Below are 14,450 nucleotides of genomic sequence, written 5' to 3'. Positions count from 1 at the left end.
GGGACTCGGATTTAAGGACATATAAGGTTCATGAGGACAACATGGAGAAGATAACACGTAAGGCTAAATTCACTTACTAGTTCATTTGGTCACTAGAGTATTCCAAATTTAAAACAGTGTCTGGTGCATAACATATGTCCATAAATGTACTATAACATTTTATAATAATATATTTAATTTTCTATATATACCCATTTCTTGCCATGGGGATCTTAGAAACATGTTTACATGCCTCTAAAAATGAATGTAAGAGATAAATTATATTAGCAAGTTTTTTGTCAATCTTCTACATTCCTGCATATACACTGAGTGGCCAGATTATTATGACCCCTTAGTACTTCATTGGGCCACCTTTTGTCTTCAATACTGCGCTGATTCTTCTTGGCATTGACTCCATGAGATGTTGAAAGGTGATGCGAGGAATCTGACACCAGGCCTGATGAATAGCACTGTCCAGTTCTGAGATTTGATTGTTGTGGAACCAGCTGCCTGATGGCTCTTTTAACTTTATCCCACAAATGCTCAATTGGATTGGGATCTGGTGATTGTGAGGGCCACCTAAGCAAGGTGAAGTCTCCCTCATGTCCTTAAAACCACTCCTGCACACACAAGCACGGTGGCCATTGTCTTGTTGGAAGAAGCCATCTCCATTGGGATACACCATCAACATGACAGGATAAACGATACTTAGGTATGCTGTGCCATTCAGACATTGTTCCACACGAATTAAAGGGCCCAAATCATGCCAGGAAAACATGCCCCAAACCATAACATTGTCTCCACCTGCTTGAAGGGTTGTACTCATGCACGTGGGGGGCATGCTTTCATGCTGTTTCCGAAAATTCTCACTCTGCCATCTGTATGATGCAACTAGAAATGTGATTCCTTGGACCACATGAGTTATTTCCAATGCTCGACTGTCTAATCTTAGTTTCTTGTGCAAATTGGAAACGTTTTATCTTGGTAACTGCAGACAGCAAAGGTGTTCAAACAGGCCTTCAGCTTCCATACCCCATAATATGCAGTGTACGGCTAATTTGCCTACAAATGTCAGGTGGTCATAATAATCTGGCCACTCAGCACATATTTACTGCATAAAATCAAGAGGAATTTTCTAAACCCAAATTTCTGTTTTAAGGAAGAAATGGTTTTCATTGATGAATCCACACACCTCAGCCCTAAAATATTAATCAATTTTATAATTCTAAAGGATAACTATATGAGTGTCATACAAGTAATATTTTCTGGAATGTGATGACTATATATGGCCCAATCTCATTGCTTCCATTATGCCCTTGAAATATCCTTCCATTACACTAGGAGTACGAAAACATACAGTTAAAGCTTTATGCTATCTGTCTATAATTTTGAGGTTAAGTTTATTCCCATACCACACAGACTCACCTTAGTGCTTTTATGGTAAATAATTTACACTAGAAATGCTGCCTCATGAAACTGAGGTTAGAGAAATTGTTATTTAAGCAAACACAATCGATTCCAAATCATTTTAAATTTCCTGCACTGTGATTTATCTTACAGCAAGGATTGGTGAAGAGCAGAGGAGCTCGAGAAGTCAACGGCATGACTATTATTCACTTGTAGGCTCTTCTTCCCCTCCCTAATTATTAATGAGGTCGCCTTGCCAAAGCATACCCACCCCTCACAACTCTCTTTCTCCTTTTCCATCCTTGCTACTTCCAACTTTGCCTTTTGTGTTTTCATTCCTAATTTCCCCAAACCCAAAAGGAAATCCAAGTTTCTCTTCAACAAAAGAAAATACCAATTTATTTTGATTTATGATTTTTAAAGAGAAATACAAGCCTTCACGTGAGAGTCTCATTCTCATGTTCCCATGTGATCTGAAAAGAGGGGAAATGGCAACACTACCAGGAAGATTTTAAGTAGGCACTGGGAGGGCAGAGAGAGGGAGCAAGTTCCTGGCAGAGAGACACAATGATGAGTAACCTGCCACAATCTTAAATTTGCTCATATATTGGATAGTATAAATAATTCTCGCAATAATATGATATATCCTATTTGAAAACTGCTATATAAACTAAGCATCACTATATGACTTTCCAAAAGAAGCCAAGATATCAACAAGGCACTGGCCCAAGAGATCTTCACCCTGATGGCGTTTTCTCCTCCACATGGTCCCACCCCCTCAACCTCTCTCTTGCGTGTAAAAACTGAATGTATATGTTCTTCCACGAAGTAGACTGCATCAAATATCATGCTTCCAGAGTTGTCATTCAGCAATGCTTTCCATTCCATCCCGAGTCTATGGATCGCAAACCAGTCTTAGGCTGGCTGGAACACCCTTGCCCGCAGTGCTGAGCAGAGTTGGCATGTACCAAAGTGTATTGGTGGAGGGGGAAAAGCTTTGCTTCCATTACCAGGGGCTGGAGAAGATAACGCTTAAGGCTAAATTCACCTCTAAGTGTGATTGGAAGGTGTGCATGTGACCCAGGTGCTTTTACATTAGTGTAGTTCTGAGAAAATCAGAGTGGTCCTCTTCATCCTGGACAGACGGCAGGACAACTTAGCTGAGGTTCTCCTGTTTCTTTTGTTTTTAAATTGCTATATTGGGGGGTAGTACTTGCTTTCGGGAGCTAACAAGGGAAAGAAGGAAAGAGGGATGGGAAGAATCTAGACTCTCTCAGAGACCGCCTCACAGAGCCTCCAGGCCAGCTTTCACAAGAAAGCAGGCGGCAGAAAGTGATTAAAAAAAACAAAAACTCTTAAAGCAAGTGTGGGTCTAGTTTCCTTTTACATATTTTATCTCCCACTTCATAAATATTAACTCTATCCTCCAGAGCACTGTGACAAATGTGAAAAATAAAAATAAAGAATGTCCTTAGGCTATGCAATTATTTTTTGTGAGGATGGACCCATCCAGTGACTGAAAATGAAGGGCTCCACCTCCATTTAACACATCAATGAGGAGCACAGTGTGGGGTGAATTCCTGTCTGTGTGCCACAGACAAGCCACAGGCACTGGAAAGCAGTGTCTGCCAGAGTGGCTCACTCCCTGAGTCCACCCCGCCGTCATTGGGGTGGGATGCTGAACCACCAGGCCACGTCAATCCTTTAGTCTTCTGATCACATGCTGTTGAGTCATATCTGGGGGCTCAGCACTGAGAACTTCACGTGTTTTGACAATAGCAGGGCATCAGGAGTAAGCACTATTTTTTGTTTTTATTCATTTTTATTGTTGAAAGTATTACAAATATCCGCTTTGTTTCAACCCCCATCCCTCTGCCCCACCTTTGCCCCTCCCAAGCCTTTGCCATATTATTGTCTGTGTGCTTGGGCTATGGATATATGTATGTAATTCCCCAGTTAATCTCTTCCCCCTCCCTCCACCCTCATGGATTAAGCGCTATTAAGGCCTATAATAACCTCTTGGTCAATGGGCTTCTGGACAAGTTCTCCCTTCTATTAGGATGAGAAAAGTTGAGACTCTAAATTCCCCTCCCCCACAGGGGAAGAAAGCTGTGGTGGCTGAACCCCAGGGGAAAACTAATCTAGCCATAAACGCTGCAATTGAATGAAGCAAAGAAATCATAACTTAAGTAAAAGGACACAATATCCGAACAAGAGAAAATCATGGATTAAATACTGGGAACTCTTACTGAAATCCTATGACACTATACTTAATCCAAAGTCCTATGAAGTGCAATGGAGGAACCAATCCCAAATAGATGATCAATAAGGAGTTCCATAAAGAGGAGAAAAGAAAGTGACAAGTCCGGCACATTAGTGCTCACATTCCAGCTCAGACATTTGGTGGCTGTGGGCTACTGATAGAGCCTGTTTCTGTCACTAAATACCCTCGATGCTACCTTCATCCCTGCCTCCTTCATCCATGCCTCACCCATCATTACCCTCATCCCTTCCTCAACTGGCCATGCAGACTAGGCAATGCTAGGTACCCTTGGAGAAGAGAGATCATAAAAGGCACAGCCCTACAGGTGCAAGTCTTGGATGGCAGACCGTCATTCTCTTTGTAGGAATATAATGATCCCCCTGTCCCAGCTCAATCCAACCTGGAAGAGGCTGTCCAGTCAGAGATCAGTGCCTAGGACAGCCTGTATCTCTCACTCACTTCCTCAGGCATGCAGGCTGTGCACAACTGTCTATCTGCACAGCCGTGCCCACCCTAAAGTCTTCTTTTAAAAATGAATGGGATCCTGTGTGTGTGTGTGTGTGTGTGTGTGTGTGTGTGTGTGTGTGGAGTTCCCTACTTAAAGGAATATCGAAGCTAATTTGTAACTAGAAAAGCATAGCCATTAACTGCAAAAGGAATGTAATGGTCCCGGGGGCCCTGCAGTTGGTAGGAGCTCCACAAATAGTAGCTATTATCACCATGAATTTTTCCTTTATAGTTTTGAACTCAGAAGTTCCTTTCAATCAGTAACACGCGTTGGCACAAGAATCCAGACCGGCCTTAAAATTTCACTAACATTGCCACACACTCACCACTCAGTCAGACAAACTACCTCTACAGAATCTGTAATGACATCATTGAGACCGGGTTTACATTTATTTAAATAGCATAGTTTTGATGGAATGAAAATATTTTAGCAAGCGACACAACATATGTTGGAGGAAATTTTACAGTGGTCTCCCCTGCCCCATCGATTTCCTCACTTACCTGTGAGAGCACCGTTTGGGAATGAAAAAGAGAGAGAGAAAGAGGGGGAGGTGTGTTAGGTTTCAGCTCTGCACAATGGCACCTTTAACAAACCTGCCAGCCAGTCAAAAACTAAACAGGCGGGTTTGAGAAAGTCTTTACTATTGCCAGTTAATATTCACAGGGCTCTGGAGGGAACAAGAACTTTCAATGACTCAATATTTATAAATGCTACTGTTGTCCCCCAAACATGGGTCTTTGATTCCTGAGGGATACTGGGAGCTTTGGCCATAATAAAGCAGAGGGTATGCGAGTTTTAAGTGGGGAGAGGAGGAGTTGGGAAAACAAAATTAAATGCATATAAATGAGCACTCAGTGGTCCTGAATTTGAATACCACTTGAATAGGACTGGGAAACCCAATCTGTCTGGGTTATTTCACTTTATTTTACCAATGTCTTCAACATAGAGAAAGCATTCAAAATACCCAACACCGCTGGCCAAGATGCCTTTTGTCTTTTCATTTGAAATGTTGCTACTTGACATCTACCCACACCAAGAAACCAAGCTTCCAATGTGGGATGGCCGAGTTTGTGTTTACAACTCTGATGGTGTAATCGAGACTCCAAATGCTTAAGAAACAATAACATTAGTGAGGTGAAGTCAACTCTAAATTAAAAGTCAGTGTTTCCATTACCCACTCTTAACAGTATTTTCAGGATTTTATATAACTTGATCATTAAAAAAAAAATGCTCTAGGCTGAAAACCTGGTCTGTGTCAGTTTTGGACCAAACTAGTTTGCAAAGCTCTGAGGTTTGTTTGCCCTTCTCTTTTATCCATTTTCAAGAATGTTTCACTTTTAAATGCTGCACATGAAACCAACCCCCAAAAAAATCTCTAACACCCAATGAGCCAATGCTGTTGTGTGCATCACTCGTTTTTTCAAAAGCAATTTATGACTTCTGTAAACCCACTTTCAAGGTGCTTATGGCTGGAAGTAAAGAGCTCAAATCCCTTTTCGAACTCAATCTTTAGCACATCCCTGCTCTCTCAGTTACTTCACTAGGAATACCAAAATTTCAAATTGGAACATTACGTTTTGTAGAAAGAACTTCAAAATGGAATCTAACCTGGTAGAAATAAAGTTTCTCTCATGACTTTATTAGATTGGCTCTTCACAGAACAATGAAGCAATCAAGCAAGAAAGGTAGGACAATACATTCATTTTGGACATGTTCAAGTGATGCTGCATGAAGAATAACAATAGAGGGCCATGGTGCATGAACCAAAATATCTCTGAGACAGGCAGGAAATGCATTGATATGTAGAAGCCCAGATATTTAGGTTGTGAGGTTAGAAGAGGCAAGTCTAACTGCCCAAGATTAAGTTGCAAGGAATGCCTAGGAAGAGGCAAGTCAGGAGGTTAGCACTGACTGCACCTGAGATGCCTACACCTTCGCCACTGAGAAATACAGACTTCTTCATGATATTAATGTAGGACCCATCCAGAGTAGCTAAGTAATTTGAATCCTTGCCTGGGATGACGAAGATAAAGCAAGAACTGTGTGTGTGTGTGTGTGTGTGTGTGTGTGTGTGTGTGTGTGTGTGTTAAAGTCTATATGTCTTTCTGTCTGTCTAGACCCTATAGGGGAGAACTTACGCAGGGTAAATACATTTATAAAGGTAAGAAAGGGAACATTGTTTTAATATTACTTAATAGAGGCCTGGTGTATGAAGTTCATGCAAGAGTAGGCCTTCCTTCCCTCAGCTGCTGGCACCAACTTCCCTCTGGCAATGGGGACCCGGGCTTCCCTCCGGCCACCAGCAGGGACCAGGGACCCAGGCTTCCCTTGCAACCTGGCTTTGCCTGGAAGGTCGTCCAAAAGGACGCCCGGAAGGACATCTGGTCTAATTAGCATATTACACTTTTGTTATTATAGATTACATTTTTTATTTTGACTCATGTAGAATTGTGGAAAATCATCATTTTTGAATAAGAATATAAATTCGTAGTCGCTCTGAATCAGAAGAAATTATGAATTTCACTTTCTAATATAGAAACTGCCATTAAATCCTTTCTACAATATCACTCAGCACCTAAAATTATTCGTAAAAGCAGGCAAAATATATATATTTATAAACTCAAATGTTAAAAATATGATTATTTGAAATATACCTGTGATTCAATACTTCACAGTATTTAATGAGATGAGGAACTCATTATTTGTGAATTAGCCTTTCATTCAAAATTCTTCCTTATAGTTTTGGGAATGACTTAAGAGACTAGAGGCCAGTGCACAAATGCATGCACGAATTGGGTCCCTTGGCATGGCCTGAGGGGATTGGGCCAAAACCAAAAGTCCAATGCCGCCTACCGCTCCAGCCTGCCACTCCAGCTCATCCTGGCCCCACTGTGCCTGCTGGGGGCTGGTACCCAGTCAGTCCTGACCGGGAGAGGCTCTCACCACCACAGCAGTGCTCAGCCGCTATGAGCCCTGCGTCTGGCGCCCATTCTGAGGGGTTGGTGTAGGGCCAGGATGCAATTGGCCCTCCGGGCCAGCAGTGGGATGCCTTTGCTGGCCCAGAATCTGGACCATCCCACTGAAGTTCACACTGGTTGTCAGGAGCAACTTGGCAGCTGCTTTTATATAATTTCTTCCTTGCACAGAGTCTAGGGAGGGAAAGCAGCCAAGGTACCTTTGAGCCAGTGGCACTGTTGGAATCGTGCTGGTGGCACTGATCCATGGGTTCCTAGTCCATTCTCCAGAGACTGGATGTGTAGGACTACTGAGGGAGGGAGAGGCTGCCACTAAGCTGTTGGGCCACCAGGATGGGTCAGTTACCTGAGTGGCTCTCCTTCTATGGAAGCTCACTGACCACCAAGGCTCCTGCCTTGATTCTCTGCCCCCTGGTGGTCAGTGCACATCATAGCAACTGGTTGACCAGTCATTTGGTTGATTGGTTGTTCAGTCGTTCGGTCGCTTGGGCTTTTATATATATAGATATACAAATGATTTTTAAATGAGAAACAGTACAAAATACCACTGATATCATTTCTATAAGTCCACAATGATTTGAAACTGGCCAAATGTAATAAATACTCTTTATCACTGCAAGTTCTATTTATGTTTAAACATTGTATTTTATAAAGTTTTAATAATGAAGTGACTTCTACTAAACATTAAAAAGCCACATCTTAATAATGGACTATTATTTAATACTGAAAAGGAATGAAGAACTAAAAGATGTTACAACATAGACAAACCTTGAAAACATTATGCTTAGAGATAGAAGCCAGACACAAAATATCACATGGTGTGTAATTCTATTTACATAAAATGTCCAGAAGAGGGAAATCTAATAGAAGAAGAAAGAAAATTGGTGGCTGCTTAGGAATGGGTCAAGAGGGAATGGGGAGTAACTGTTCATGGGCACATGGTATCTTTTTGGAGTGATGAAAGTGTTCTAGAATTAGATAGTGGTGATTATTGCACAACCTATATACCACTGAATTACATTATTCAAGTGGATGAATTTTATGGCATATCAATTATATTTCAATTTTTTAAATAATAACCAGATCTAAAATAAAATAAAATAAAAACTCTGAACTAAATAAAATGACCAAAATGAATACAAACTTTAGCTCTCTCAAGTTGTCCAGTGAGAGTTACTCAATAGTTTATAAGTATGGTTTTACTAAAGAATCTCTCACTATGAATATGTTAAAACTCCTTAATTTGTAAAGAATTTTGACCTTATTTTACAGGGACGCATAGATTTACTTCAAATTACTTATACCTGTATTTATGAAGATCAGGAAATTTCAAACTCACAAATGATTTCTTCAAAGAAAAAATGACAATTGAAAACTTATTATAGTCTATTTCAATTATCTCAGGCTTTCTTGAGGCTTAACTTAAAACACTCCAACTATTTGAAATGCTTCTTTTTTTTTCAAATCACAACCATACATTCTTCAAAAACTGAAGTAGAATTGAACTGATGGCCAGTTAATTTTGGAAAGATGATAGTATTTAGATAAAGCATATACGTGTTGAATTTTTATGATCACCACTTCAAAATATAATGCATGTAAGACTATTTTCCTATAAATAGAAACAAAGAACTCCCAATTTGAAAGAGAAACTGTATGTCATTACATTTTTCCCAAAAAGACATATAAAATATTTTTTATACTATACTTCAGAATAGGATTTAGGCCACTAAATGGTAAAATGGTATTCTACTTTTATATATTCTTATTTATCATGTTAGAAACTACACATGTCTTGTCTCATTAGCTGTACTGTAAGCTCCAGGAACTATATGTAAATGCTGACTTTTTGGGATTATGCCCAATGATAATATCTTACATACAGATAGGGATCTAATATCTAATATACATTGAAGATTCATTTAATTAAGTTGCTAGTATTACCCAATTCTCCATGACAAAGTGTCTCTATATGTATATATAATATTTGGGATTGCTAAATGACCAAAAAAGTCATGAATTTGGTAATATAATTATTACATAGATTTCTATGAGAGTTAGGACACATAGCTTTATTATGCACTTACATAATCCAAAACACATTAGTACTCACAGTTGTAACCAGGTGCAATATGGTGTCGAGCTTCAAGGCTAGCCAACGTGATGTGAAAAATGATGTGCAATATCAGGAAGGAAAGACTGGTGAAGCACAGAGACTTTAACAACCGTCCCGTGTGTCCTAGGGGACAAAAGCAGAGAGATTTTGAGAGAACTTTAGATGAAAGACACTCATGCTCACCTTTGTACAGTTCCACATAAAACGTGTTTCTATATAGTCTATTGTGTAATCTGACTCAAAGTATAGAAAGTGTAACAATTACCCCTTAACTATTAGTCTGAAGATAAAAGCTATCTTATTTCCTTTGGAAAAAATTACAATTAACATTGATTAAAACTTCCATGTAAAAGAAACATGCTTTTCTATTATCATGATATTTTACCTCAAAATGAAACCACAAAAACCTCCTAGCCCAGGGAATTATATTAGAGAGTTCTGCAATCTTTGAAGAAACATATAATCCCTATCTAATAACGATAGTTTCAGAGAGTAGAAAAAAGGCAAGTTTCCTAAAATATTTACAAAGATAGATTATTTAGGTTTAAAATTAATGTTAATTTTAAACCTAAATAAGTGTAGAAAAGAAAGAAAAATATAAGGCCATTTTACTTATAAATATAGCCACAAATTATTTTTTAAAAAGGTATTTTCTAATAAACTGAAACAGCATTGATAGTGATCAAAGACACTTGATATGCTCCACATAACATACCACTGGGTATATTGGTCAATGTTATAAGGTAAGAAAAACATAAAGAGTTGAAATAACTAGAATTATTTGCCCATAAAATGATCAAATGGAATTACTTTAGATAATATTATCTATATAGAAATGTCAACTAAAGCTACTGCCAATACAAGAAAATGATTCAGGCACAAGATTATCTTACAGAAATCAATACAGCCCCTCTACATTAACAATAATCAAATAAAAGACAAATACACAACTTAAATCAGCAACAAAAACTGTATTGTAATGATTTTAACCAATGTGTCAGTTGGTTAGGCTACAATCCCCAGCTATCTAATCAAATACTAATTCAGATGTTGGTGTAAGTTTACATATGTGCTAAAAGTCCATAATCAACTGACTGTTTTCACAAATTTTTTTTTTATTCCTACAGAAACCTGCCCTATAAATTTTAGACTTTCTTAGCCAGATACATAGTCAATAGTGTAAGCCAATTCTTATAGGTTGAACCCTAACTAATACAAGTATCTCAAAATCAATCTTAATAAAGAAGACACAAGACCTTTATTATAAAACTATAAAAATCAATAGTAAAAAAATAAGAATACCTGAATAAATAAAGAGATTTGTCATATTCATGAATCAGATGACTTAATATGATAAAAAATGTCAATTCTTTCCAAATTTAAATTTGTAAATTCAATGTAATTTCAATTAAATAGGTGTAGAAATTTTCAGGCCTTTAACAAACATATTGAAAAATAGATGTGAAAATATTTTTTTGAAAAGTCAACAACCTTATTTAAAATATATCTCATGAAGAATAAAAGTTTATTGATTGCTAGGTCAATTATAAAATTTTAAGAAATAAGACCAAAAGTGGGTGAGGTTTCTGTATCTTAAGAAACATTAAGGTGTGTTATAAACTCATAAGTTAAAACTAAAACAGACAAACAAATAGGAACTTTGATTCTTTATGGAGAAGAAAGAAAAGTCAAATGGAATATCATATTGAGCTCAGAAAAAAACTATATGAATTTGATAAATATCAACGTTATTCCTTAAATCAAGAGGAAAGAGGAGGCTATCCAGCAAATGAAAAATTGGCTAAATAACCACAGTCCCTGCCACAGAGATATGAATAAAGATCTAAATATGAAAGGTAAGATTCTAAGTTAACAGATGAAAATATGGGATAACTTTGTGCCGTTTCTGTGAAGATTGCCTTATAAAACAAGACCTAACAATATAAACTGTAAAGCAAAGAGAGAGAAAAGAGAGAGAGAGAGAGAGAGAGAGAGAGAGAGAGAGAGAGAGAAGAAAGAGAGAGAGTTCTAACTGCATTAAAATTAAGATTCAACAAATGCCACCATAAATAAAATTTACACACAAATGATTAGTTGGTTCATCAAAGATATACAAGAAATCAATATATAGAATGGATGAAGACTGTCTGCATGTTAACAAGAAGAAGGATATAATACCAAATTACTTGATATACAAAAACCAGGAAAATATGACTCACTCTCAAGAGAAAAGACAATACAGTTAACCTTAAAATTCCCCAGATGTTGGAATATTTTAAAATAATTTAAAAAACCCATTACAACCACACTCTCTGAAGTAAAGGTAAATGAGCTTAAAAAGGAATAGAAAAAAGCAAAGCTGTCAATGGAGAAATGGAAAGTACTTTAGATCTGAAAAATTACAATACTGAAATTTTAAAATTTACTTGACTGACTCAATAGTAGACTAGAGATAACTAGTGAATGAATCAGTACACTTGAAGAGATTAATAGAAGTTATCTAGTATGAATAACAGAGAGCAAAATATTGAAATAAAAATGAATAAGCTCTCAGGAATCTGAGGATCAAAAGGCCACTAGAGTTATCAAAGGAAAAGAGAAAGACTAGTGCAAAAAAATATGGAATTATAGCTAAAATGTCCCCAAATTTGGTGAAGACATTATTTACCATTAAATAAGCTTAGCAAACACCAAATAAGATGAACTCAAGAAAACCATTCCAAGACACACAATAACTAAAGGAAAGCAAAAGTAAAGCAAAACTCCTGAAAGCAGCAAGAGAAAACTGTCACATAGATACAGAGGGACAACTATTTGAATAGTCACGTATTTTTTAACTACAAACTATGAAAACCAGGTTGCAGTAGAACATCTTCTTTAAAGTTGTGAAGGAAAAGAACCAAACTCAGAATTTTATAACCTGCGGAAACAATCTTCAGGAAGGAAGGCAGGAAAGACATTCTCAGTTGAAGGAAAACAAAAAGTATTTGTAACTAGGATATCTGCTCTAAGCAAAATGCTAAAGTAGAGTAGTTCCTTCAGGCTGCAGGGGAATGGTACTAAAGGAAAACTTTGAACTTTAATCATGAAAAACAACAGGACAGAAATGGATAAAAGATACTACACACACACACACACACACACACACACACACACATGACCCTAATTACAGTCATGCTCTAATTAATTCATGGCATCTCCAGAAAAGATCTCTATTTCTCTGGTTTCAGAAATATGTTGTGTGTACAGAAATAATTGAGGATATTATATTGCCCATTTGTTGTGAGTACTCACTCTTTTTTATACAAGAAATACAAATTACTCAAAGATATGTCACCTAATAATCACTCATAATTAGAAACATAGGAAAATGTGGCATATATTTAAAAGAATAAAAAAAAATATGTGGTAACATCGAGATGATTTGCAAAAATTACCCAGATAGATTCATAAAACAGGCAATTTGGCCAGAAATGACATGGTACCAAACTGTATATTTATACATTCTTTTTTATTATTATTATTAAAATGTCAAAGCAGAAGAAATTTAATATTAATGGAAATAATAAATACGGAAAGGAAGTACAGTTTAATTTTTTCAATAAATTTTAACTTGGGTTTTATTCATATACTTTATTTGTAATATATGTCCTCACATAGAGCTTGCAAAAATAAACTATAGTTGCTTCATAAACTGCATCTTTTCAATTCACAATGAGGTTAAATATAAACACTTTTTAACTGGAAACAGTGTGCTGGGACTTCAAAATAAACTAAGCAGTAGAGTTTTCAAGTGGACTATATGTAGTTGCTAATACTAACTATTTGACTGAAAAGAGGGGCATTTCATTGATATCAAACTCACACAAATGGAGAAAAAACATACACATCTACTGAGTCTATTTGAAATATTAAAATATCATTAAGGTGACCATTCCAGCACTCCTAAACACCCATTTTTGCTAAAAAGTGAATCACAGAGAAGCTTCTGGGAACACTACAAAAACTAATGGAAGAATGGATGACAAGTTCATTTCCCCTAGAGTTCTTCCCTCCTTCACAAATTGGACTAAAAACTTCCAGTGAATGTCTCCAAGTGAACCTTGGAATTCCCCACTGCAGCCCACCCTTAATCCTCCCTTGCAAAAGCTCAATTTTCTATCCCCAATAATTTTATTGGAACATTATTGGAGCCAACGAAGTTTTTTTTGTTTTGTTTTTTTTTCCTTCTTCCCATTTGGACCTATCATTTGTTACCTGGGCTTTAAGTGTTATTATTTAATAACTTTTAAAGTGTTGTAATTTCTTCTAAAAGGTCCCCCCATAATGAAACTGACACTACCATCAGAGAGAAAAATGGTGCAAGAGAGAAAAACAGTGCCAGAGAGAAAAACAATGCTTTGGGGGTAGGTACAAGGGACAGGGTAAGAGGACACGAAGCTGCCCACCTCACAAGTGTCCACTCCAACACCCCTTCTAAATGTATCATTCATGACCAGATCTCATGTCTTCCTCAAAGGGACCTCGAATATTACATATTGTCTATGGCTGACACTAGGGAATATTTATCTTATAATGTTAATTGCTGTCCTGGGTTGGGTTACCAGGAAACAGACTCTGCGATCAAGATTGGGGTGCAGGAAGTTACTGAGGAAAGCCCTCTGCCACAGCACCAGTATGTCCAGGTGGGAAGTGAGGGAGGCAGCACTGAATCAAGGGAGAAGCTGGACACAAATGCACTTGTAGGGATCCATTAATTGGTCCTTGGGGAGCTGTGGAGTCAGATGTTGTTTTTTTTAGAGTCTTCCAGAATAGAGGCAAGGGGCCTGAGCCTGTATCCCCTTCCCCTCATCATTGACCAGAAATTAGATGTTAGCTGCCTCTAGATATGGGCGCTATTTAGTCAATGCAACTTTCTAGAGTTAAAAACAATTTGGGCTGTGAGAAGCCTTAATTCAACAGCAAGATGTGTCTCATAAGTGCCACAGTAATGGAGGGAGCTTGGAATGGCACCCCACAATACTACTGGCTCATTATGCTCTAGACTTTTATTGTCCTCAGTTAGAGCATAAACATCCTGCAGGCAGCTTAGCAGGTACCTCGTGGCTAAATATTTTTGGGACAAGAAGCAGGCTGAGGGCATGGAACAGCCAGGACTTATAACTCCAAAAATACTGGGTCCTGGGAATTCCAGGTGTAATT

The 14,450-nt window shown here is 37.6% G+C and overlaps 1 protein-coding gene across 5 annotated transcripts in view; it reads right to left on the bottom strand.

Annotated features, from left to right (window-relative positions):
* PIEZO2 (piezo type mechanosensitive ion channel component 2) overlaps positions 1–14,450 on the bottom strand; it is a 309,124-nt gene that overhangs the window by 187,475 nt on the left and 107,199 nt on the right. For all 5 annotated transcript variants that reach the window (XM_036418633.2, XM_036418635.2, XM_045574327.1 and 2 more), the window contains exon 3: positions 9,246–9,371. In XM_036418633.2, the coding sequence (XP_036274526.1) occupies positions 9,246–9,371 (126 nt within the window). The remainder of the gene's footprint in view (positions 1–9,245; positions 9,372–14,450) is intronic.

This window comes from Pipistrellus kuhlii, unplaced genomic scaffold (assembly GCF_014108245.1).
Source record: "Pipistrellus kuhlii isolate mPipKuh1 unplaced genomic scaffold, mPipKuh1.p scaffold_m20_p_6, whole genome shotgun sequence".
NCBI lineage: Eukaryota > Metazoa > Chordata > Mammalia > Chiroptera > Vespertilionidae > Pipistrellus > Pipistrellus kuhlii.
Note: the sequence above shows the minus strand (reverse complement) of the source record. Positions and strands in the feature narration are given on the sequence as shown.